The sequence below is a fragment of the Rhinoraja longicauda genome, unplaced genomic scaffold (genome assembly GCF_053455715.1).
Source record: "Rhinoraja longicauda isolate Sanriku21f unplaced genomic scaffold, sRhiLon1.1 Scf000113, whole genome shotgun sequence".
In the NCBI taxonomy this organism is placed as follows: domain Eukaryota; kingdom Metazoa; phylum Chordata; class Chondrichthyes; order Rajiformes; family Arhynchobatidae; genus Rhinoraja; species Rhinoraja longicauda.
In genome coordinates this window covers 111,576-135,801 of record NW_027601331.1, presented here as the reverse complement: position 1 = coordinate 135,801, position 24,226 = coordinate 111,576, and the positions used below count along the sequence as shown (strand labels likewise).

Sequence of the window (24,226 nt, the reverse complement as noted above, 5' to 3'; positions counted from 1 at the left end):
AAGGTCCCACTTAGGAGATTAATGGGAAAAATTTGAGCACATGGTATTGGGGGTAGGGTACTGGATAGAAAATTGGTTGGCAGACAGAAAGCAAAGAGTGGGGATAAATGGGACCCTTTCAGAATGGCAGGCGGTGACTGGTGGGATACCACAAGGCTCGGTGCTGGGACAGCAGCTATTTACAATATATATTAATGACTCAGATGAAGTGATTAAAAGTAACATTAGCAAATTTGCAGATGATACAAAGCTGGGTGGTGGTGCGAACTGTGAGGAAGGTGCTATGAGGTTGCAGGGTGACTTGGACAGGTTGTGTGAGTGGGCACATGCATGGCAGATGCAGTTTAATGTGGATAAGTGTGAGGTTATCAACTTTGGTGGTAAGAATAGGAAGGCAGATTATTATCTGAATGGTGTCAAGTTAGGAAAAGGGGACGTACAACGAGATCTGTGTGTCCTAGTGCACCAGTCACTGAAAGCAAGCATGCAGGTACAGCAGGAAGTGCAGAAAGCCAATGGAATGTTGGCCTTCATAACAAGAGGAGTTGAGTATAGGAGCGAAGAGGTCCTTCTGCAGTTGTACAGGGCCCTAGTGAGATCGCACCTGGAGTACTTTGTGCAGTTTTGGTCTCCAAATTTGAGGAAGGATATTCTTGCTATTGATGGTTTACTATGTTAATTCCCGGAATGGCGCGACTGTCATATGTTGAAAGACTGGAGCGACTAGGCTTGCATACACTGGAATTTGGAAGGATGAGAGGGGATCTTATCGAAACACACAAGATTATTATGGGGTTGGACACGTTAGAGGCAGGAAACATGATCCCAATGTTGGGGGAGTCCAGAACCAGGGGCCACATTTTAAGAATAAGGGGTAGGCCATTTAGAACGGAGATGAGGAAAAACTTTTTCAGTCAGGGAGTTGTAAATCTGTGGAATTCTCTGCCTCAGAAGACAGTGGAGGCCAATTCTCTGAATGCATTCAAGAGAGAGCTAGATGGAGCTCTTAAGGATAGCGGAGTCAGGGGTGTAGGGAGAAGGCAGGAACGGGGTTCTGATTGAGAATGATCAACCATGATCACATTGAATGGTGGTGCTGCCTCGAAGGGCCGAATGGCCTCCTCCTGCGTCTATTGTCTATTGTCTATTGTCTCTTGCCGCAACCGCTGGAAGATCACATCGGCTCAGGCAACATCTATGGGGGGAAATGGACAGACTATGTTCCCGGCCTCCCTCAATTGGAGTTCCTGCTCCGCTTGTTTTTGCTCAAAATTCCTGCATGTTTCGTTTCTTGTGTCTCCCTGGTGCACGGATCTGTTTCACTCGCCGGTCGAGGAAGTGTCGGTCTGCAGCTGCAGTGGGGTTGCAATGATTACGATGGGACGAATGGTCTCGCTGGGAGCCCCCTCCTGCACTGTCAGCGCTGAAGTCAGACCCTGAACCTCACCGGACTGACTCCAAGCCCCGCGCTGAGAGCTCTGGTTAGCCTTTGGCAAATCCCAGCCTCGACTCTAACGCCAGCGGTTATGTCTGTCGGGGAAGGATATTCTGAACCTGTTCAATCGCTGTCGCGGGTTCCTCTCCGGAGACTGGACTGGAATGCGGAAGATATTCTTTCACTTTCTTTGCGGAGAGCCCACGCAGTTAGTCACGTAGCATCAAACCACACAAGTGACACATAAGGGATGGTGGATGTGGGGGATGTGGGGGGTGGGGGGGGGGGGGGAGAGAGGGGGGGGGTGGGGGAGCAAGCTGACGACAGAGATGTGTGGACGCACTCACCCTTCACAGCCACAATAATCAGACGGCCCTGCCAACTACTAGAGAGCGGTTCTGGGCCACCATCTACCTCATTGGATACCCTCGGACTATCTGTAATCGGACTCTACTGGACTTTATTTTACACTTAACATTTTTCACGTTCTTCCTTTAATCATGGATGTGTACACTGCGAATGTCTCGGTGTATATTCTTTCCGCTGACTGGTTAGCACGCAATTAAAGTATTTCACTGTACCTCGGTACACGTGATAATAAACTAAACTCAGATTTGGGTTTCTTAGAATAAAGTTTATTTTTGAAATAAAGAAAAACACTCGCCCACCAATTTCCACCAATTGTTTCTCTACTCCATCCACTGCTCTGGGTATCCTCATGGGTAAACCAACACCCACCCAGAAACCTGTTCTTCAACACGAAACCTCCATCTGAAGCGGCAAGGGAAGAAGAGACCAGTTTATTCCCAGGTGTTCTCTGGCAACTGGACCATCGTCTTGTTAAAGTTCGTTTTTCTCTAGACGGACAACAATGCAACAGTTAGTGGTAAAAGAGTAAAGTCTTTATTACGCCAGGCAGGAGTGGGGAGGTCTTCCGACACCCAAGCTCAGCTCGTGTCCCACTCTCAGAAACAAGGGACAAAACGGTATAGTTACATATTTTTCTTATCCGTGAATGAGGTGGCACCACTCACATCATGCCCACACAAGGTAGAGAAAGAAATAAGACCATGTCCATATAAGGTATTAAGAAATCATCAGCAGGTCCTTTTTTTTCAAAATAAAGCAATCTCATCTTATTCTTGATATTTCTTTTAGCAAAGCCAACGAAAGGTCAGTTTTTTCCTTAATAATGCAATCTCAGCCTATTCTTTTTTTCAGCAAGGCCAACTAAAGCTCAGGATTTTTTAAAGTACATGCTGCACTTCTCGCGGTTAGACACAGCTTTATTTTTTCTGCTTAGCTGCACTTCTCACGGTTAGACACAGCTTTATCTTTTTCTGCTGAGCTAAGCAAGTTACAACGTGCAAGAATAATAATAATAATAATAAACATTTATTTTATATAACGCTTTTCCAAATGCTCAAAGACGATTTACAAAAACAGTCATGACATAAAAACAAACAGACGAACTGTCCTGACGGAGAAGCGGCGAACAAATAGCGCCAGCGTCCTCTCACGTCAGGGTCCGGCAGGAGACAATAAAGAACACAAGACACACAATGACAATTTTAACACAAACAGCCATCACAGTGATTACTCCAAGCACACCCTCACTGTGATGGAAGGCAAAGAAAAGTCTTATCTCCTCCTCATTCTTCTCCCGTGGTGCCACGAGGCGATCGAGGCTCCCGACTTTTGAAGCCCCCACCGGGCGATGGAAAGTCCCAGGGCCGAGCCGAGCCGAGCAGGCCGATGAAGGTCCTGAGCCCCCACCGGGCGATGGAAAGTGCGGCGGCCAGGCCACGCAGGGCGATGAAGGGCCTGCGAGCGGGTCGATCAAACCTCGCGCTCCGGGGCGGTCGAAGCTGCTACGGCTGGAGCTCCCGAAAGCCGGTCGCCAGCCAGGGACCTGCGAACTCCAGATGTTGCGGTCTGCAGGGCCCACGGCCGAAGCCTCCGAGATGGTAAGTCCAGGCCCTGCGACCGGAGTCTTCAAGGTCGATCCCAGCTGGAGGCCGCCGACTCCACGGTGTTCGGCCGTAGCGCCAACGGAGATACGACATGATGAAGGCTGCAACCATTTTGCGACCTGTTACTTTTGTAAATACTTAAACTCTTTCAGTCTCACCTGCTGGAATACTGCCCCGATCTATCTCTCCTTCATCGGAGATATTTGAACTATCTTTAATCGGACTATTGGACTTTATCTTGCATTGAATACCTTTTGTATAAGAAAATAACTGCAGATGCTGGTACAAATCGATTTATTCACAAAATGCTGGAGTAACTCAGCAGGTCAGGCAGCATTCATTCTCTCCCGAGATGCTGCCTGGCCTGCTGAGTTACTCCAGCATTTTGTGAATAAATTGAATACCTTTTGTTCTGTATCTGTGCACCATGGACGGCTTGATTGTAATCATTGATATCTTCTCTTTGCATGGATAGCACGCAACAAAAAAAGCTTTACACTGTACCTCGGGACGCTTGACAATAAACTAAACTAGGCAATGGTATGGATGTGTTCGAACTGGAAGCTTTTTTGTGGATGGCGAAAGCCATGTGAAATCAACTGAAATAAAATATAACGTGCACCCACAGACGGCGTCAAAGTAAAGGAGGTTAAAAGCTTCAAATTCCCAGGAGAAGATATCACCAACACCTTCTCTTGGACCACCCAAACTGTAGGAATGGCGAAGAAATCACACCTACCTCCTCAGATGGCTTAGGAAGTTCGGCATGTCCCCAACAACTCCCATTAACGTCTACAGATGCGCGGTGGAAAGCATTTCATCGGGATGCACCACATCATGGTTTGGGAACGGCTCCATCATTGACCTCAAGGAAATTGCAGAGAATTATGGACACAGCCCAGACCATCGCACAAACCAACCTCCCTTCCATTGACTCCATTCACACTTCACACCACCTCAGCAAGGCCAGTAGCACAATCAAGAACGGGTCGCACCCTGGCCACTCCTTCTACCCTCTCCCATCGGGCAAAAGGCAAAGATGTATGAAAAGGCGCATTTCCAGATTCAGGGACAGTTTCTTCCCAGCTGTTATCCGGCAACGGGACCAACGTACCAACAACTAGAGAGCAATCATGAGATACTATCCTCTTAATTGGAGACCCTTTGACTATCTGTGATCGGACTTTACTGGACTTTCTCTTACACTAAATGTTATCCCCTTTATAGTGTATCTCTAAGCAATGGATGTGGATGGCTCGGTTGTAATCATGTATTATCTTTCCACAAATAGAATAGCACGCAACAAAAGTTTTTCACTGTACCTCTGTACACATGACAATAAAGTAAACTCAAACTCAACTCAACTCACACAAAGAGTTGGATCCACACTCCCACTATATTTCACACTGAGCGATGGCCATTACTGAAAGTGCTGGATGGACAGATCGGCTCAGGCAACATCTATGGAGGGAAATGGACAGACTATGTTCCCGGGGTCCATCAATCGGCGTTCCGGCAACACTTGTTTTTTGCTCAAAATTCCTGCATGTTTAGTTTCTTGTGTCTCCCTGGTACACGGATCTGTTTCACTTACCGGTCGAAGAAACATCCGTCTGCAGCTGTATTGAAAATGCAGTGATGATGATGGGACGAATGGTCTCACTGGGAATGCCAAGGTTACTTGAAATCAATATTCGTACCACTGGACTGTAAGCTGCCCAGGCGAAATATAAGACAAGATGCTGTTTCTCCAATTTGCGTTTAGCCTCACTCTGACAATGGAGGAGGCCTAGGACAGAAAGGTCAATGTGGGAATTGGGAGGGGAATTAAAGTGTTTAGCAACCGGGAGATCAGGTTGGTCCAGGCGGACTGAGCGAAGGTGTTGAGCAAAATGTGCACCCGGATAGTAGACAGTTAATTGAAAGACCCAGAACAGTATTAATGGGATATTGGTGTCCAAGTCCATTGCTTCCTGAAATTCTCAACACGAGCAGATAGAATGAAGAAGATGTTATGCTTGCTCTTATAATTTTCTGTACTCCTCCGACTCTCCAGAGAAAACAATCCAAGCTTTTTCCAAAGAATGAATATTGATTTCTCTAAGTTCAATAATCCTTGCATTCTCTTTCTCTCTCTCTCTCTCTCTCTCTCTCTCTCTCTCTCTCTCTCTCTCTCTCTCTCTCTCTCTCTCTCTCTCTCTCTCTCTCTCTCTCTCTCTCTCTCTCTCTCTCTCTCTCTCTCTCTCTCTCTCTCTCTCTCCCTCTCCCCCTCTCCCCCTCTCTCCCTCTCTCCCTCTCCCCCTCCTATCACTTATCACCGGATGACGTTATAACTGCATTTGGAGACATTGACTGACTGAACAGTAAATGTTTACAGATGAATGGAAATAGTCCTGCCCCTAATCAGATGTGGAAAGCTAAAGTTCTGAGGAATGGAGAACTGAACAGGCACAGCGGTAGAGTTGCTGCCTTACAGCGCTTGCAGCGCCGGAGACCCGGGTTCGATCTTGACTGCGGGTGCTGTCTGTACGGAGTTTGTACATTGTCCCAGTGACCTTCGTAGGTTTTCTCCGAGATCTTCGCTTTCCTCCCACACTCCAAAGACGTACAGGTTTGTAGGTTAATTGGCTTGGTATAAGAATAAGTTGTCCCCAGTGTGTGTAGGTTAGTGTTAGTGTGTGGGGATAGCCAGTCGGTGCGGAATCGATGGGCCAAAGGGCCTGTTTCCGTGCTGTATCTCTAAACTAAATTAAACTGAAATAGAATATCTGGCCAAGCAGTTGTGATTGGAACAGAGAATTAGTTGGTGGCAATTTGTTCAATAACTCCCCATCATTGCGTTTAGAGAGGCTAAATGCAAATTGGAGGAACAGCATCTCATATTTCGCTTGGGCAGCTTACACCCCAGGGGTATGAATATTGATTTATCTAACTTCAAGTTACCCCTGCATTCCCTCTCTCCCCATCCCTCCCCAACCCAAATCACACCAGTTTTTCGTTCTCACCTCGCAAACAGTGGCCTGTTTCCTTTATCATTGTTATTTTTTTGCATATCATTCATTGATTTGTTCTACATCATCGTCCATATCTCCCGTTTCCCTTTCCCGCGACGTTCAGTCTGAAGTAGGGTTTTGACCCGAAACGTCACCCATTCCTTCTCTCCAGAGATGCTGCCTGTGCCGCTGAGTTACCACAGCATTTTGTGTCCATCTTCGGTTTGAACCAGCATGTCCAGTTCCTTCTTCCACATCAATATATCTCTCTTTCCACTTTGGAGTACGAGAAGAAAAAAGAAACAATGAAGTTTTCAGCATTTCTCATTATAACCGTGTAAATAAGGTATTAATATCTGATCATTTGAATAGTTAAACCCAGATAGATGACGTTTGTCGCCAGAGATTTGCTGCACCAGCAGAGGGCGATCTACTGCTGCCTATTTACAGCAGCAATCAACACTGACGCCCCACAAATTTAACATTTTGTGTGCTATTCCCTGTCTACAAATCATGAATAAATATGACCTGACGAATTAGGTGGAGCTGTGCATTTGATATCATATTAAGCCTTTACTTGCTCATGAACAGCTTTTTTTGAAAGTTTAAAGCACTTTATCTTACCTTAATCGATTTTATCTTACCTTAATCGACTCTCCCCGCCCCTCTCACCTCACTCCCCCCTCCACTTCTCTCCCTCCTCCCCTCGCCCCCTCCCCCCTTTCCCTCACTCCCTCCCCCACCCTCCCCCTCGGGGCTTGGGTCGGCCCGCCGCGGACGTTTCACCATCCGGCGAGGCCTGAAATAGGCCGTAGGATTTTCACCGCCCGGCGGGGGCTTCAATGTCGGGAGCCCCGACCGCCCCGATGTGGCAACTCCAACAGCCTGACCGCGGGAGAAGACGGCAGGGGAAGAGAAAAAGACATTCTGGCCTTCCATCACAGTGAGGAGGGGACTGGAGGAGACTCACTGTGATGGATGTTTCTTTTGTTTTGTGTTGGTTTATGATTGTATGTGTTATTGCATTTTTATTGATTATTCTTATTGGTCTTATTGTTGAACTGCGGGTAATTTTTCATTTCACTGCACATTTATGTGTATATAAATAAATTGACTATTGACTATTTACTTGCTCATGAACAGCTTTTTTTGAAAGTTTAAAGCCCTTATCAAACCTTAATCGATTTTATTTCGGGGAGATTAGGAATGTTTTTAACTGCCTGCTTTCCTCCAATTTAATTATCTAGTTTTTTCATTTACTCGACCGTGCCAAACGACTGCTTCATTGGTGCAGCACCCTCTCCCCCGCACTCTCCCCGCCCCTCTCACCCCCCTCCCCCTCTCCCCGTCCTCCCCTTTCCCCCTCTCCCTCCATTCCTTCCTCCCCATCTCCCGCACTCCCTTCCCCACCCTCCCCCCTCCCCGTACCTCCCTCTCTACCGCCCCCGCCCTTCAACCCCTCCCCCATTCCCCCCTCTCCCACCCGCCCCACCTCCCCCTTCCCCCCCTCCCACCCTCCTCCTCTCCTCCCACTCCCTACCTCCCCTCCCCCCCAGTGCCTCTCCCCCTCCTTCCCCCTCCATCCCTCCCTCTCCCTCCCCCCCTTCCACCCCCTACCTCCCTCGCTCCCCCCTCTCTACCCTCTCCCCCTCCCCCCTAGGGTTCCCTCTACTGCATTGGGGCAACACCCTCTCCTCCCTCACCCCTCCTCCCTTCCCGCTCCCTCCCTCTCCTCCCCCACCCCTTCCCGCCCTCCCCTCCCTCTCCTCCTCCACCACTCCCTCCCCAACCCCCCTCCCCCTTTCCCCCACCCCCACACCCCGCTTCCCACTCTCTCACTCCCCCTCCCTCCCCTTTCCCCCCTCCACCCTCTCCATCCCCCACCCCTCTCACTCCCAATCCCCTCACTCCCCCTCCCCCCTGCCTCTCCCTCCCCTCCCCTCTGCCTCTCCCTACCCTCTGCCTCTCCCTCTCCTCCCCTCTCCCCCAACTCTATCCCCTCCTTCCCACCCCCCCGGCTCCCCTCCTATACTCCCCTCCTCACCTTCCCCTCCCCCTCTATCTACGCCGCACATCTGAGATACCGTGGGCGGCACGGTAGCGCAGCGGTAGAGTTGCTGCTTTACAGCGAATGCAGCGCCGGAGACTCAGGTTCGATCCTGACTACGGGTGCTACACTGTAAGGAGTTTGTACGTTCTCCCCGTGACCTGCGTGGGTTTTCTCCGAGATCTTCGGTTTCCTCCCACACTCCAAAGACGTACAGGTATGTAGGTTAATTGGCTGGGTAAATGTAAAAATTGTCCCTAGTGGGTGTAGGATAGTGTTAATGTATGGGGATCGCTGGGCGGCACGGACTTGGTGGGCCGAAAAGGCCTGTTTCCGGCTGTATATATATGATATGATATGATATGATGTCCTCATTCTTTAGAGAATGGGGGTTCCATATATAACATATAACATATAACAACTACAGCATGGAAACAGGCCTGTCCGGCCCTACCAGTCCACGCCGACCATTCTCCCTGACCTAGTCTCATCTACCTGCACTCAGACCATAACCCTCTAATCCCCTCTTATCCATATACCTATCCAATTTACTCTTAAATAATAAAATCGAGCCAGCCTCCACCACTTCCACCGGAAGCCCATTCCATACAGCCACAACCCTCTGAGTAAAGAAGTTCCCCCTCATGTTACCCCTAAACCTTTGTCCCTCAATTCTGAAGCTATGTCCCCTTGTTGGAATCTTCCCCACTCTCAAAGGGAAAAGCCTACCCACGTCAACTCTGTCCGTCCCTCTCAAAATTTAAAAAACCTCTATCAAGTCCCCCCTCAACCTTCTACGCTCCAAAGAATAAAGACCCAACCTGTTCAACCTCTCTCTGTAGCCTAAGTGCTGAAACCCAGGCAACATTCTAGTAAATCTCCTCTGTACCCTCTCCATTTTGTCGACATCCTTCCTATAATTTGGCGACCAGAACTGCACACCATACTCCAGATTCGGCCTCACCAATGCCCTGTACAATTTCAACATTACATCCCAACTTCTATACTCGATGCTCTGATTTATAAAGGCAAGCATACCAAACGCCTTCTTCACCACCCTATCCACATGAGATTCCACCTTCAGGGAACAATGCACAGTTATTCCCAGATCCCTCTGTTCCACTGCATTCCTCAATTCCCTACCATTTACCCTGTACGTCCTATTTTGATTTGTCCTACCAAAATGCAGCACCTCACACTTATCAGCATTAAACTCCATCTGCCATCTTTCAGCCCACCCTTCCAAAAGGCCCAAGTCTCTCTGTAGACTTTGAAAATCTACCTCACTATCAACTACTCCACCTATCTTAGTGTCATCTGCATATTTACTAATCCAATTTGCCACACCATCATCCAGATCATTAATGTAAATGACAAACAACAGTGGACCCAACACAGATCCTTGGGGCACTCCACTAGACACTGGCCTCCAACCTGCAATACAATTGTCAACCGTTACCCTCTGGTATCTCCCATTCAGCCATTGTTGAATCCATCTTGCAACCTCACTATTAATACCCAACGATTTAACCTTCTTAATCATCCTTCCATGTGGAACCTTGTCAAATGCCTTACTGAAGTCCATATAGACAACATCCACAGCCTTGCCCTTATCAATTTCCCTGGTAACCTCTTCAAAAAATTCAAGAAGATTAGTCAAACATGACCTTCCAGGCACAAATCCATGTTGACTGTTTCTAATCAGGCCTTGATTATCCAAATAATTATATATATTGTCCCTAAGTATCTTTTCCATTAATTTTCCCACCACAGACGTCAAACTAATAGGTCTATAATTGCTAGGTTTACTTTTAGAACCTTTTTTAAACAAAGGCACAACATGCGCAATGCGCCAATCTTCCGGCACCATCCCTGTTTCTAATGACGTTTGAAATATTTCCGTCATAGCCCCTGCTATTTCTGCACTAACTTCCCTCAATGTCCTAGGGAATATCCCTATCAGGACCTGGAGACTTATCCACTTTTATATTCTTCAAAAGTGTACGTACCTCCTCTTCTTTAATCCTCCTAATTTCCATCACTACTCTACTTGTTTCGCTTACCTCACATAATTCAATATCCTTCTCCTCGGTAAATACCGAAGAAAAGAAATTGTTTAATATCTCCCCCATTTCTTCCGGCTCAGCACATAGCTGTCCACGCTGACTCTCTAATGGACCAATTTTATCCCTCACTATCCTTTTGCTATTGACATATCTGTAGAACCCCTTGGGGTTTACTTTTACATTACTTGCCAAAGCAGCCTCATATCTTTTTTTCGCTTTTCTAATTTCCTTTTTAAGATTCCTTTTACATTCTTTATATTCCTCAAAAACCTCATTTACTCCCTGCCGCTTATATTTATTGTATATCTCCCTCTTTTTCCGAACCAAGTGTCCAATTTCCCTGGAAAACCACGGCTCTTTCAAATTATTATTCTTTCCTTTCCACCGAACAGGGACATAAAGACTCTGTACTCTCAAAATTTCACCTTTAAATATCCTCCATTTCTCTATTATATCCTTTTCATAAAACAACAATTTCCATTTCACTCCTTTTAAATCCTTTCTCATCTCCTCAAAATTAGCCTTTCTCCAATCCAAAATCTCAACCCTTGGTCCAGATTTGACCTTCTCCATAATGATATTGAAACTAATGGCATTATGATCACTAGACCCAAAGTGCTCCTCAACACATACCTCCGTCACCTGACCCATCTCATTTCCTAACAGGAGGTCCAACACTGCCCCTTCTCTGGTAGGCACCTCTACGTATTGCTGCAAAAAACTATCCTGCACACATTTTACAAACTCCAAACCATCCAGCCCTTTAACAGAATGTGATTCCCAGTCTATATACGGAAAATTGAAATCACCCACAATCACCACTCTGTGCTTACTACTAATATCTGCTATCTCCTTACATATTTGCTCTTCCAATTCTCGTTCCCTATTTGGCGGTCTATAATACACCCCTATAAGTGTTGCTAAACCTTTCTCATTTCTGAGTTCCACCCAAACAGCCTCCTTAATCGAGCCTTCTAGTCTGTCCTGCCAAAGCACTGCTGTGATATCCTCCCTGACAAGCAATGCAACACCCCCACCTCTTGCCCCTCCGATTCTATCACATCTGAAACAATGAAATCCTGGAATATTTAATTGCCAATCGCAACCCTCCTGCAACCATGTTTCACTGATCGCCACAACATCATACTTCCAGATGTCAATCCAGGCTCTAAGCTCATCCACCTTTCTTACAATGCTCCTAACATTAAAATATACACATTTAAGGGACCCATCATTTCTTATTCTCAGTTTATTTATTTTCCTTTCTTTCTCTCCTACATATTGGGTCTGAGTGTTTCCCTTTTCTGCCTCCTGCCTCACACACTGCCTATTAGCTATCTGTGTTTGAGTCCCTCCCCCCAACCGTACTAGTTTAAAGTCTCCGCAGTTATTTTAGCAAATCTCCCCGCCAGGATATTGGTTCCCCTCGGGTTCAGATGCAACCCGTCCTTTTTGTACAGGTCATACTTCCCCCAGAAGAGGTCCCAATGATCCAGAAACTTGAAACCCTGCTCCCTGCACCAGTTCCTCAGCCACGTATTTATCCTCCACCTCACTCCATTCCTATTCTCACTATCGCGTGGCACAGGCAGTAAGCCTGAGATTATTACTTTGGAAGTCCTTTTTTTTAACTCTCTTCCTAGCCCCCTGAATTCTCCTTTCAGGACCTCTTCCCTTATCCTACCTATATTGTTGGTACCACGACCTCTGGCTCCTCTCCCTCCCCTTTCAGGATATCCTGGACACGCTCAGACACATCCCGGACACCGGCACCAGGGAGGCAAACCACCATCCGGGTCTCCCGACTGCGTCCACAGAAACGCCTATCTGACCCCCTCACTATAGAGTCCCCTATTACTACTGCTCTCCTCTTCCTTTCCCTACCCTTCTGAGCAACAGGGCCGGACTCCTTGCCAGAGGCCCGGGCACTGTCGTTGCCCCCAGGTAGGCTGTCCCCCCCAACAGTACTTAAACAGGAGTACTTATTTCCAAGGGGTACAGCCACCGGGGTACTCCCTAGTCCCTGCCTCTGTTCCTTGCCCCCCCTAACAGTGACCCACTTGTCTACCTCCCGTGGTCTAGGAGTGACCACATCTCTGTAACTCCTATCTATAACCTCCTCACTCTCCCTGATCAGACGGAGGTCATCAATCTGCCGCTCCAGGTTCCTAATACGGTCCCTTAGGAGCCCCATCTCGTCACACCTGGAGCAGATGTGGATGTCTGGAAGACTATCAGACTCCCAGATTCCCCACATCCGACACCCAGAACAAAAAACTGCCCTGGCAGTCATACTCTTCAAACAAAGCCCCGCGCTCGGTTACTAAACCTACCGCCCGGCCGCTACTCCAACCGCTCCAACCGCCCACCCAAAAGAACTGAGTGATCTCCTGGGAGAGGCGAAAAACCGGATTAAAAACCCAGGCCAATTTGGGAAAAAATCCGGGAAATTCCTCTCCGACCCCAAGCTAGGCGATCGAAACTAGTCCGGGAGATCACACAGGTCTTACTCCTTACTATCCCCACACAATCCCCACACACTACTTCCCAAGCAACATAGCTTGGTGCTGCTTGCTGCTGCTTGCTACTGCTTGCTGCTGCTTGCTACTGCTGCTGCTTGCTGCTGCTACTGCTGCTTGCTGCTGCTACTGCTGATTGCTGCTGCTGCTACTGCTGATTGCTGCTGCTTGCTGCTGCTTGCTGCTGCTGATTCCCGTCCTACATCATAGATAACCATATAACCATATAACAATTACAGCACGGAAACAGGCCAGTTTGGCCCTTCTAGTCCATGCCGAACACTTTCTCCGACCTAGTCCCATCTACCTGCTCTCAGACCATAACCCTCCAATCCCTTCCCATCCATATACCTATCTAATTTACTCTTAAATAATAAAATCAAGCCTGCCTCCACCACTTCCACCGGAAGCTCATTCCATACAGCCACCACCCTCTGAGTAAAAAAGTTACCCCTCATGTTACCCCTAAACTTTTGTCCCTTAATTCTGAAGTTATGTCCCCTTGTTTGAATCTTCCCCACTCTCAAAGGGAAAAGCCTACCCACGTCAACTCTGTCCGTCCCTCTTAAAATTAAAAAAACCTCTATCAAGCCCCCCTTAACCTTCTGCGCTCCAAAGAATAAAGACCCAAGTCTCTCTGTAGACTTTGAAAATCTACTTCATGATGAGGCCCTCACCAGGGTCTCCTCGATATCTCCACTCTCGCTCCCCCCCCCCTACCCTCAGTCGAAACAGCGACAAGAGTCCTCACCTTTCACCCCATCTGCCTTTGTATTCAGCACCTATTCCTCCGACATTTTCGCCACCTCCAATGGGATCCCACTACTGGCCTCGTCTTCACATCTTCACCCCTTCCTGCTTTCTGCAGTGACCGTTCCCCTCCGCAACTCCCTGGTTGACTCGTCCCTTCCCACCCAAACCACATCCTCCCCAGGTACTCCCCCTGCAACCGCAGGAGATGCATCATCTGTCCCTATATCTCCGCCCTCGACTCCATCCAAGGACCACGACAATCTTTTCAGGTGAGGCAGAGGTTCACTCCAACCTCCTCCAACCTCATCCACTGTATCCGCTGGATCAGGTGTGGACTAAATATCGGCGAGACCAAGTGAAGTTTCGGCGATCGTTTCGCTGAGCACCTCTGCTCACTCTGCCTGAACCTACCTCATCTCCCGGTTGCTCATCATCACTTTAACTTCCCCTCCCATTCCCACACTGATGTTTGTAAGCTCCTCACATTTCGCTTGGGCAGCTTACACCCCAGCAGTATGAATATTGACCTCTAACTTCAAGTAACCCTTGCTTTCCCTCTCTCTCCACCCCTCCCCCTTCCTAGTTCTCTGGCCAGTCTGAGTCCCCTGATTAAATTTTATGCTTCGTTGTCACGTTCTCCTCAGTAACAATGATCTGTTCTACATTTTGTTTAGGATGGACCTGCAGATGCTGGTTGAAACCTTTTCTTCCTTTCATGTTAGGCAGAGGTTCACTTACACCTCCTCCAACCTTATCTACTGTGTCCATTGCTCAAGATGAGGACTCTTATAAATCGGTTAGACAAAATGTAGACTGGGCGATCGTTTTACTCAACACCTTCGCTCAGTCCGCCTGGACCTACCTGATGTTCCGTTTGCTAAACTTTAATTCTACTTCCCATTCCCACACAGACCTTTCTGTCCTCAGTCTCCTCCATTGTTGGAGTGATGCCAAATGCAAATTGGAGGAACAGCACCTCATATTTTGTTTGGGCGGCTCACAGCTTGCTTGTTGATTTCTCTAACTTCAAGTAACCCCGGCATTCCTGCTCTCTCCATCTCTCCCCCACCCAAGTCGCACTAGCTTCTTGTTTTCACCTAACAAGCAGCTAACAATGACCTGTTCCCCTTTACCGTCATTACTTTTTTGCATATCTTTCATTCATTGTTCTCTATCTCTCAACATCCTCGTCTATATCTCTCATTTCCCTTTTCGCTAACTAGTCTGAAGAAGGGTCTCGGCCCGAAATGTCACCCATTCTTTCTCTCCTGCGATGCTGCCTGAACTACTCCAGCATTTTGTGTCTGCCTTCTTATACTGTTTTCTATCATCTTCAAGGGAATCTTCAAACCATTACATAGGAGGTCAGTGCCCAATGAGCCCACAATGTACATTAATTGTATATTTACCCCAGACCTGTGTACCGCTCCTGCTCTGCCTTAGGTGCTCGTTGGATAGAAAAACATTTACGGACTGTTTTTCATTTCTAGATATAGAAACATAGAATCATAGAAAATAGGTGCAGAAATACCTTCCATCCAGCACCGACATTCAATATAATCATGGCTGATCAACCAGAATCAGTAACCCATTCCTGCTTTCTCCCCATATCCCCTGATTCCATTAGCCCTAAGAACCACATCCAACTCTGTCTTGAATACATCCAGTGAATTGGTCTCCACTGCCTTCTGTGGCTGAGAATTCCACAGATATGGCAACCTTGACAATTACTCTCCCGCTCCCTTATTTCCTTGCGATTGTTTTGAGATAAGCATCCCTGTCCTCTCTTTGTCATAGAGTGATAGAGTGACACAGCATGGAAACAGGCCCTTCAGCCCAACTTACCCACAGGCCAACATGCTCCAGCTACACTAGTACCACCTGCCCGCGTTTGGTCCACATTCCTCCAAACCTGTCCTATTCATGTACCTGTCTAACTGTATCTTAAACGTTGGGATAGTCCCAGCCTCAACGACCTCCTCTGGCAGCTTGTTCCATCCACCAACCACCCTTTGTGTGAAAAAGCTACCCCTCAGATTGCTATTAAATCTTTCCACCTTAACCTTAAACCTATATCCTCTGGTCTTCGATTCACTTACTCTGGGCAAGAGACTGTATTCCTATCATGATTTTATACACCTCTATAAGATGACTCCTCATCCTCCTGCACCCAAGGGATAGAGTCCCAGGCTATTGTACAGCTCCCTACAGCTCACACCCTCTAGTCCTGGCAACATTGCAATAAATCTTTTCTGTCCTCTTTCCGGCTTGACAACATTTTCCCTATAACATGGTGCCCAGCCAGAACTGAACACAATACTCTAAATGCGGTCTCACCAACGTCTTATACAACTGCGACATGACCTCCCAACTCTCTCTTCGATTCCCCCTTTTTGAGCCTCCTAGTCGATTCGATTTAAGTTATGAAGGAAAGTAAACTGCAGATGCTGGTTTAAATCGAAGGTCGACACAAAATGCTGGAGTAACTCAGCGGGTCAGGCAGCATCTCTGGAGAGAATCAGTCACATCAGTCTGAATAAGAGTCTCGATACGAAACGTCACCCATTCCATCTCTCCAGAGATGCTGCCTGACCCGCTGAGTTACTCCAGCATTTTGTGTCTACCTTCATTTTAATTTAATGTTGTTTCCATTAATTCCCTCAAATTGTCAGCGTCCCAGACCCGTGGGGTGTTGGGGAAGAAAGAAGACCAAAAATGTCAAACGCTGCAAGTTGTAACACTGGATATTTTTGTGGCATCAACTGAAAACCGTGCCCGCCCAGATCGCCCTTCACTGTTTACTTTGTCGATGAGCCACACTTCACAGACGAAATTAGAGGCCCCTTTGTTTTTTTAAAGGGGGGTGGGACTTGGGTTGTTTTGTGCAAAATGGAAGCGAAGCGAGAAACGGTGGGAACTTGCTGAAACGGCCTCTGCGCACACACGGACCAATCTACACTCATACCAAGTGTAAATACTCCGTACAGAAGACCACCCGTAGTCAGGATTAAACCCGGCCGTGCAGAAGAGCCCCCATACCCGCGGATCACTGGCCCTGCAAGGCAGCAACTCTACCGTGCCGCCCACCGGAGACGCTGGGACTTGTAACTGGTGACAAGGCAGAGTCGCGGTCAGTCTCCTGCCGCAGAGTGGCTGTATATTTCAAATGGCGATCTGCTTTTTCAGGTCGGACACACGAGCAACTCTATCTCACGGACTAGACTTCCTCGCCAGCGAGCTGGACAAGCGGGTGTAAAGGTTTGCAGCAACCAAGATTCCGGGGGCTTCGAATCCGGTGAACATATGTCGTAGAGAGGAGGTGAAAAGATATATCCTTTTTGTTGTCTGGGAGTCTGATGGGAATTTTGCTAACGGCTTTCATCGTCTATCTTCAGCGTTCAACGAATGCAAAACGTAATTGAATTTCCCGTCCACGAGAGCAAGGAAAAGAGAGTTACGACCTTCTGACGGTTGTTTCACAAATGTTGCGTTAACCATCTGGCTGTTTTCGTGTGTTTCTGTTTAATTCCTATTTTGGAGCAGACGTTGGCAAAATGTCGTCATATTCTCCTCCTTTCCCGTAACCTAGAAACAACACCGATTGTCCAGACCGTGCAAAAGCCCAAATTTTAAAATGTCCTTGTGTTCAAGTAATCGTGATCTCACCCTTTGTTTACACAATAGACAATAGGTGCAGGAGGAGGCCATTCAGCCCTTCCAGCCAGCACCGCCATTCAATGTGATCAAGGCTGATCATTCGCAATCAGTACCCCGTTCCTGCCTTCTCCCCATACCCCCTGACTCCACTATTATTAAGAGCTCTATCTAACTCTCTCTTGAAAGCATCCAGAGAATTGACCTCCACTGCCTTCTGAGGCAGAGAATTCCACAGATTTACAACTCTCTGAGTGAAAAGTTTTTCCTTATCTCCGTTCTAAATGGCCTACCCCTTATTCTTAAACTGTGGCCCCTGGTTCTGGACTTCCCCAACATTGGGAACATGTTTCCTGCCTCCAGCATGTCCAGTCCCTTAATAATCATATGTTTCAATAAGATCCCCTCTCATCCTTCTAAATTCCAGTGTATACAAGCCCAGTCGCTCCAGTCTTTCAACATACGACAGTCCCGCCATTCCGGGAATTAACCTGGTGAACCGAGGCTGCACTTCCTCAATAGCAAGAATGTCCTTCCTCAAATTTGTAGACCAAAACTGCACACAGTACTCCAGTTGTGGTCTCACTCGGGCCCTGTACAACTGCAGAAGGACCTCTTTGCTCCTAAACTCAACTCCTCTTGTCATGAAGGCCAACATGCCATTAGCTTTCTTCACTGCCTGCTGTACCTGCATGCTTACTTTCAGTGACTGATGAACAAGGACACCCAGATCTCTTTGTACCATCTGACACCATTCAGATAATAATCTGTCCTCCTGTTCTTACCACCAAAGTGGATAACCTCACATTTATCCACATTAAACTGCATCTGCCATGCATCTACCCACTCACACAACCTGTCCAAGTCACCCTGTGTCCTCATAGCATCCTCCTCACAGTTCACACTGCCACCCAGCTTTATGTCATCTGCAAATTTGCCATTCCCGCCATTCCTGGAATTAACCTAGTGAACCTACGCTGCACTCCCTCAATAGCAAGGATGTCCTTCCTCAAATTTGAAGACCAAAACTGCACACAGTACTCCAGGTGCGGTCTCACTCGGGCGTTGTCTTTCCTTCCTTAACACCAGCTTTGGCTGTTAAAGGTCTCCACTGTGCTCAGAAGATAGAGACAAATGCTGGAGTAACTCAGCCGGACAGGCAGCATCTCTGGAGAGAAGGAATGAGTGAATTTTCCGGTCGAGACCCTTCTTCAGACTGAGGGTCAGGGGAGAGGGAGGCACGGAGTTATGGAAGGGTAAAACGAGACATCAAAAGAGTTGCAGATCAAGGAAAAGGTCAAATGTACCATTGTTAGCTTGGAGAAGCTGACAACAAAGCAAATAGAGATAAAATGTCAGTCAGACTGGTCTGAGAACTGGGAAGGGAGAGAGAGGGAATACAATAGGTACTTGAAGTTAGAGAAGTCAATGTTCATACTGCTGGGGTGTAAGCTTCCCACGCGAAATGTGAGATGCTGTTCCGCCAATTTGCGCTGGGCCTCACTCTGACAATGGAGGAGGCCCAGGACAGAAAGGTCAGTGTGGGAGTGGGAGGGGGAGTTAAAGTGTTTGGCAACCGGGAAATTAGGTAGGTTTAGGTGGACTGAGCGGAGGTGTTCAGCGAAACGATGACCGAGCATGCACTTTGTCTCGCCGAGAAACAGGGGTCCACACCTGGAACAGCGGATACAGTGGATGAGGTTGGAGGAAGTGCAAGTGAACCTCTGCCTCACCTGGAAAGACTGTCAAGGTCCTTGGACGGAGTCGAGGTAGGAGGTATAGGGTTCTTAGTCCCAGGCAGCAGAGTGTGTCCAACAGCCCTGCATTCTGCATCATGTTATATTCTTTTGTTTGTAAACCTAGGTACTATAACAACATTTAAAAGACATTTGGATTTGTACATGGATAGGAAAGGTTCAGAGGTACATGGGCATAATTGCAGGCAGGTAGGACTAGAGTAGATGGAACATCGTGGTCATAGAGTCTCATAGAACCATAGAGTGATACAGTGTGGAAACAGGCCCTTCACACTAACTTGTCCACACTGGCCAATGTCCCAGCTACACTAGTCCCACCTGCCTGCGTTTGGGCCAGATCACTCCAAACCTGCCCTATCCATGTACCTGTCTAACTGTTTCTTAAACGTTGGGATAAATCCTTCCTCAACTACGTCCTCTGGCAACTTGTTCCATACACCCACCACCCTTTGCGTGAGAAAGTTACCCCACAGTTTCCTATTAAATCTTTTGCCCTTCACCTTATACCTATGTCCTCTGGTCCTCGATTTGCTCACTTTGGGCAAGAGACTCTGCACATCTACCCGATCTATTCCTCTCATGATTTTTACACATCAACAAGATCAACCCTCATCCTCCTGCTCTCCAAGGACCAGTCTACTCAATCTCTTCCTGTAGCTCATACCCTCTAGTCCGGGCAACATCCTCTTTAATGTTCTCGCAACATCCTTTTTTTTAGATTTAGAGATTAAGCGCGGAAACAGGCCCTTCGGCCCACCGAGTCCGTGCCCCCCAGCGAACCCCGCACATTAGCACGAGCCTACACACACTAGGGACAATTTTTACATTTACCCAGTCAATTAACCTACATACCTTTACGTCTTTGAAGTGTTAAGAGCAAGGTTGAGCGGAAGGAAGTTTGGATGACTAGGGAAATTGAGGCTCTGGTCAAGAGTAAGGAGGCATGGGCCAGGTATAAGCAGCTGGGATCAAGTGTATCACTGGAGGAGTTTCGGGAACCAAGGAACAAGCTAAACGAGGAAATCAGGAGGGAAAAAATGGGATGCGTGTTAGCTCTGGTGGATAGCATTAAGGATAATCCCCAGAGATTTTACATAAAGGGGAAAAAGGGTAACCGGAGAGAGAGAGAGTGGGACCCCTCAGGAATCAAAGTGGTCAACTCTGTGTGGAGCCACAGGAGTTGGGCAAGATCCTCAATGAGTATTTCTCCTCTGTTTTTACCGTGGAGAAAGACAGGAGGACTGAGGAACTTGAGGAAGTCAATGGAAATGTCTCGAGAACAGTCAGTGTTACAGTGGAAGAGGATCTGAAGGTCCTGACGTGTATGAAGGTGGACAAATCTCCAGGGCCTGATCAGATATATCCAAAAACACTGTAGGAAGCTCGAGTGAAAATTGCAGGAGCGCGGGCAGAAATTTACAAGTCGTCATTAAATGCAGGAGAGCTGCCGGAAGACTGGAGGGTGGCAAATGTTGTGCCCTGATTCGAGAAGCCTGCAGGGAAAAGGCTGGGAACTATAGGCTGGCGAGCTTAACATCTGTAGTTGGAAAGTACCTGGAGAGTATTCTGAGGGACAGGGTACACATACATTCAGATGGACAAGGGCTGATCAGGGATAGTCCAAGTCAAGTCAAGTCAAATTTATTTGTCACATGCACATACAAGATGTGCAGTGAAATGAAAGCATGGTTTTGTTCAGATGCAGTTGATGCAGATGGAGATGTAGTTCCTTGCATCTCCACCTTTGTCTCCTTTACCGCACTAGTATTTTGATTGAGAACGACGACGTCGATCTAATGGGCTCCTACCTTTTCAACCAGTCTTCCGTGTGTGGGTCCTTGTAGAAGCCCATGTAAAACATATCAACCACACTGCCCACATCAATAAAACGGTCCCGCCCGAAACACTATCCGTCCCCTCCCTCCACAGATGCCCGACCCACTGAGTTTCTCTCATCTAAATATAAATTATAACGTGTATTATATGTGATATACTACTCCTTTTCCTTCTCTCAGTTCACAGATGAAGTCACCAAGCTACCTTCTCGACCCTATTGCGTTATTTGAATAAGCTGACAGTGGCATATAATGAAGACCTTCGGCTGCTCTTTCCTCTGCCTTCTGCAGCTTCTCAGCCAAAGAGTTTCAGGTAAAATTAGTTCTGAGTCTCTGTAAGGAGGCGGTGGCTGCAATCTGGCTCAAGAGCTGTTTAATTTGGAAGAAAAATGAAAATGCATCTATGGAAATATAATTCTAAATAAAACAGTGGAGCGTAGGAACAGGTCCTTGATGTTAGGACCTGATGTCTGTGTCAAACATGATCCCAAATTAAACTAATCCCTTCTTCGTGAAACTTTCCCCATCTGACCTTCATGCTCAGCTCTCTTCGATACCATACCATACCATACCATACCATTGAACTTTATTTATCACAGGAGGGAGATTGGTCTGCCAACAGTCATAAAACACATGATATATGAAACATGAAATTGGAGGATTGGGGATGTGCTAAGATCGAGGAGGGGGAGGGGAGGATAATGGAGAGGGGGGAGGAAGTGGGGGGAAGAAGGGAGGGGAGTCAGTCGACTCCATGACGGAAGGAGGAAGAGTTGTACAGTTTGATCGCCACGGGAAAAATGATTTCCTGTGGCGTTCTGTACCGCACCTTGGTGGAACCAGTCTGTTGCTGAAGGTGCTCCTCAGGTTGACCAGTGTGTCATGGAGGGGGTGAGCTGTATTGTCCAAGATTCTCTGCAGTTTGAGATGCATCCTCCTATCCAAGACCATCTCCCATGAACCCAACTCCGCCCCCAGGACGGATCCAGCCTTTCTGATGAGTTTGTTAATTGTAGTTTAGTCCACGGCCTTCGCCCTGCAGCCCCAGCACTCTACAGCGGAGAAGATGGCACTGGCCACCACCGATTGGTAGAACATCTGCAGCATCTTACCGCACATGTTGAAGGAGCGGAGCCTTCTCAAAAAGTTCAGCATGCTCTGTCCCTTCTTGTACAGGGCCTCAGCGTTCCTGGACCAGTCTGGTTTACTAGTCTTTGACATTTCCACGCTAGGAATAAAGGTTCTGTCTGTCTATCTATGCCTTTCACAATTTTACAAACTTCTATCAGGTATTCCCTCAGCTGCCGATGACAGAGGGAAAAAAATTGAATTTACTACCTGATTGTATGCTTTCCACTGTGCATCTGTAGATATTGATAAGAGTTATTGGAGATAAACTAATCTTGTCGTTTGTCGCTTGAAGAAATGTAGGTGCTTGTGTGCTACTTTGGTCTTCAATTTTCAATGTTTCATTTTCATTTTTAATCAAAATCCTTAATCTTCAATGTGGTTGGTTAGTCCAGGAAAAATGGTTGGAGATATTTAGTTTAGTTTTGTTCAGTTTAGAGATACAGCGCGAAAACAGGCCCTTCGGCCCACCGAGTTTGCACCAACCAGTGATCCCCACGCATTAACACTGTCCTGCACAAACTAGGGATCATTTAAATTGACACCAAGCCAATTAACCGACAAACCTACAATTCTGTGGAGTGTGAGGAGTAACTGAAGATCTCGGAGAAAACCCCACGCTGGTCACGGGGAGAATGTAAAAGCGCTGTGCAGACAGCACCCTTAGTCAGGATGGAACCCGGGTCTCTGGCGCTGTGAGGCAGCAACTCTACCGCTGCATCACAGTGCTGCCATATACACCCAGGAACTTAAAGATTTAACTATATCCACTTTGGCCCCATTGATGCTGATTGGACACGTGCTTCGCCATGCTTCCTCAAGTCAATTACTAGCTCTTTTGCCTTGTTAACATTGAGGGAGAGGGTGTTGTCAAAAAGCGTGCCCTACACATCTGTTTTAAACTTTGCCTCCCTCACCTTAAAGCTATGTCCTCTAGTCTTTAACATTTCCACCCTGGGGGGAAAAGGTTCTGACTCTCTACCCTATCAATGCCTCTCACTATTTAAGACACTTCAATCAGGTCTCTCCTCAACCTCTGACGCGCCACAGAAAACAATCCAACTTTGTCCATTCTCGTCTGACAGCTAATACTCACTGATCCAAGTACCATTGTGATAAATCTCTTCTGCACTTCCTCGGAAACCTTTCCAATCTTCCTGTACAAGGTGCGACCAGAACTGCGTGCAATACTCCAAACTTCCGGTGGCGCTATGCTCTGATAAAGCCACGCGTCAACTAGCTCCGAAGAAAATCCGATCTTAAAGGGGAAAGAACGGGACGGGTCCACTGAAATTTGCCGATAACTTTCAACGAAGGGTGAGTGAAGTCATTAGATCGTGACTCCTACCGTTTATATGTCGATAAGTCGCACTCCCCCGTTAAAAACTGCTCCAAAACGAGTTGGCAAGGCCAGGCTGCTGGAAGAGGAATCAGGTCAGATGGAAGCATCAGCCTCAGCCTCAGCCTCAGCCTCAATTCCAGTGCCGACCCAAGAAGAAATTCCCAAACAGTCCCGAAAACCACAGCCTAAAAAAATTGGATTGGAGGAATTTCGAACCATAGTTGGTGAGGAGCTTTCAAGTATGAAGGATGATTTTCAGGAAATGAAAGATGAATTAATATCGTTGAAAGGATTGAAGGGAGAAATATCAACTATCATCAGTGAGAAGTTATCATCAGTGAAGAAAGAAATATGTGATAGTATGAACGAACATATGGTGGAAGTAAACTCTAAACTACAAAAGCTGGATTCCGACTTTACCAGTAAGTTGGAGCATATTACTACTACGGTACATCAACACGACGAGGCTATACGCGAGTTGGAAGTTCTAGCTGAGACAAGCTCTGACACAACAAAAAGGGTATTAACGGAGACTCAACGCCTATCTGATCTACTAGTGAAAGTAACCGAGAAATGCATTGACTTAGAGGGTCGCTCTAAACGTCAGAACCTAAGGATTGTTGGAGTTAAAGAAGGCCAAGAGAAAGATAAAAACCTCTGTGATTTCACTGCTGAACTCCTACGGGATGTTTTGAAACTGGACACAAAACCTATGCTGGATCGA

General features: G+C 47.2%; 1 protein-coding gene and 1 long non-coding RNA gene across 7 annotated transcripts in view; one reads left to right on the top strand and one right to left on the bottom strand.

Annotated features, from left to right (window-relative positions):
* Window positions 1–2,116: 2,116 nt before the first annotated feature.
* Window positions 2,117–6,661, bottom strand: LOC144590067 (uncharacterized). Its single transcript, XR_013546159.1, has 3 exons — window positions 6,414–6,661; window positions 4,148–4,273; window positions 2,117–2,292 (listed from the first exon to the last, which is right to left on the bottom strand). It is a non-coding gene; the product is annotated as an uncharacterized LOC144590067 (long non-coding RNA).
* Window positions 6,662–16,367: 9,706 nt separating this feature from the next.
* LOC144590066 (CD48 antigen-like) overlaps window positions 16,368–24,226 on the top strand; it is a 40,840-nt gene continuing 32,981 nt past the window's right edge. The window contains exons 1-3 of one of the 6 annotated variants that reach the window (XM_078394935.1): window positions 16,368–17,105; window positions 19,105–19,209; window positions 21,213–21,345. In XM_078394935.1, coding sequence (XP_078251061.1) covers window positions 21,285–21,345 — 61 coding nt within the window. In that variant the 5' untranslated portion in view covers window positions 16,368–17,105; window positions 19,105–19,209; window positions 21,213–21,284. Of the gene's footprint in view, window positions 17,201–18,342; window positions 18,638–19,104; window positions 19,210–21,212; window positions 21,346–24,226 lie in introns of those variants that run through there. The other 5 variants (XM_078394934.1, XM_078394929.1, XM_078394931.1 and 2 more) reach the window with 5 other exon arrangements.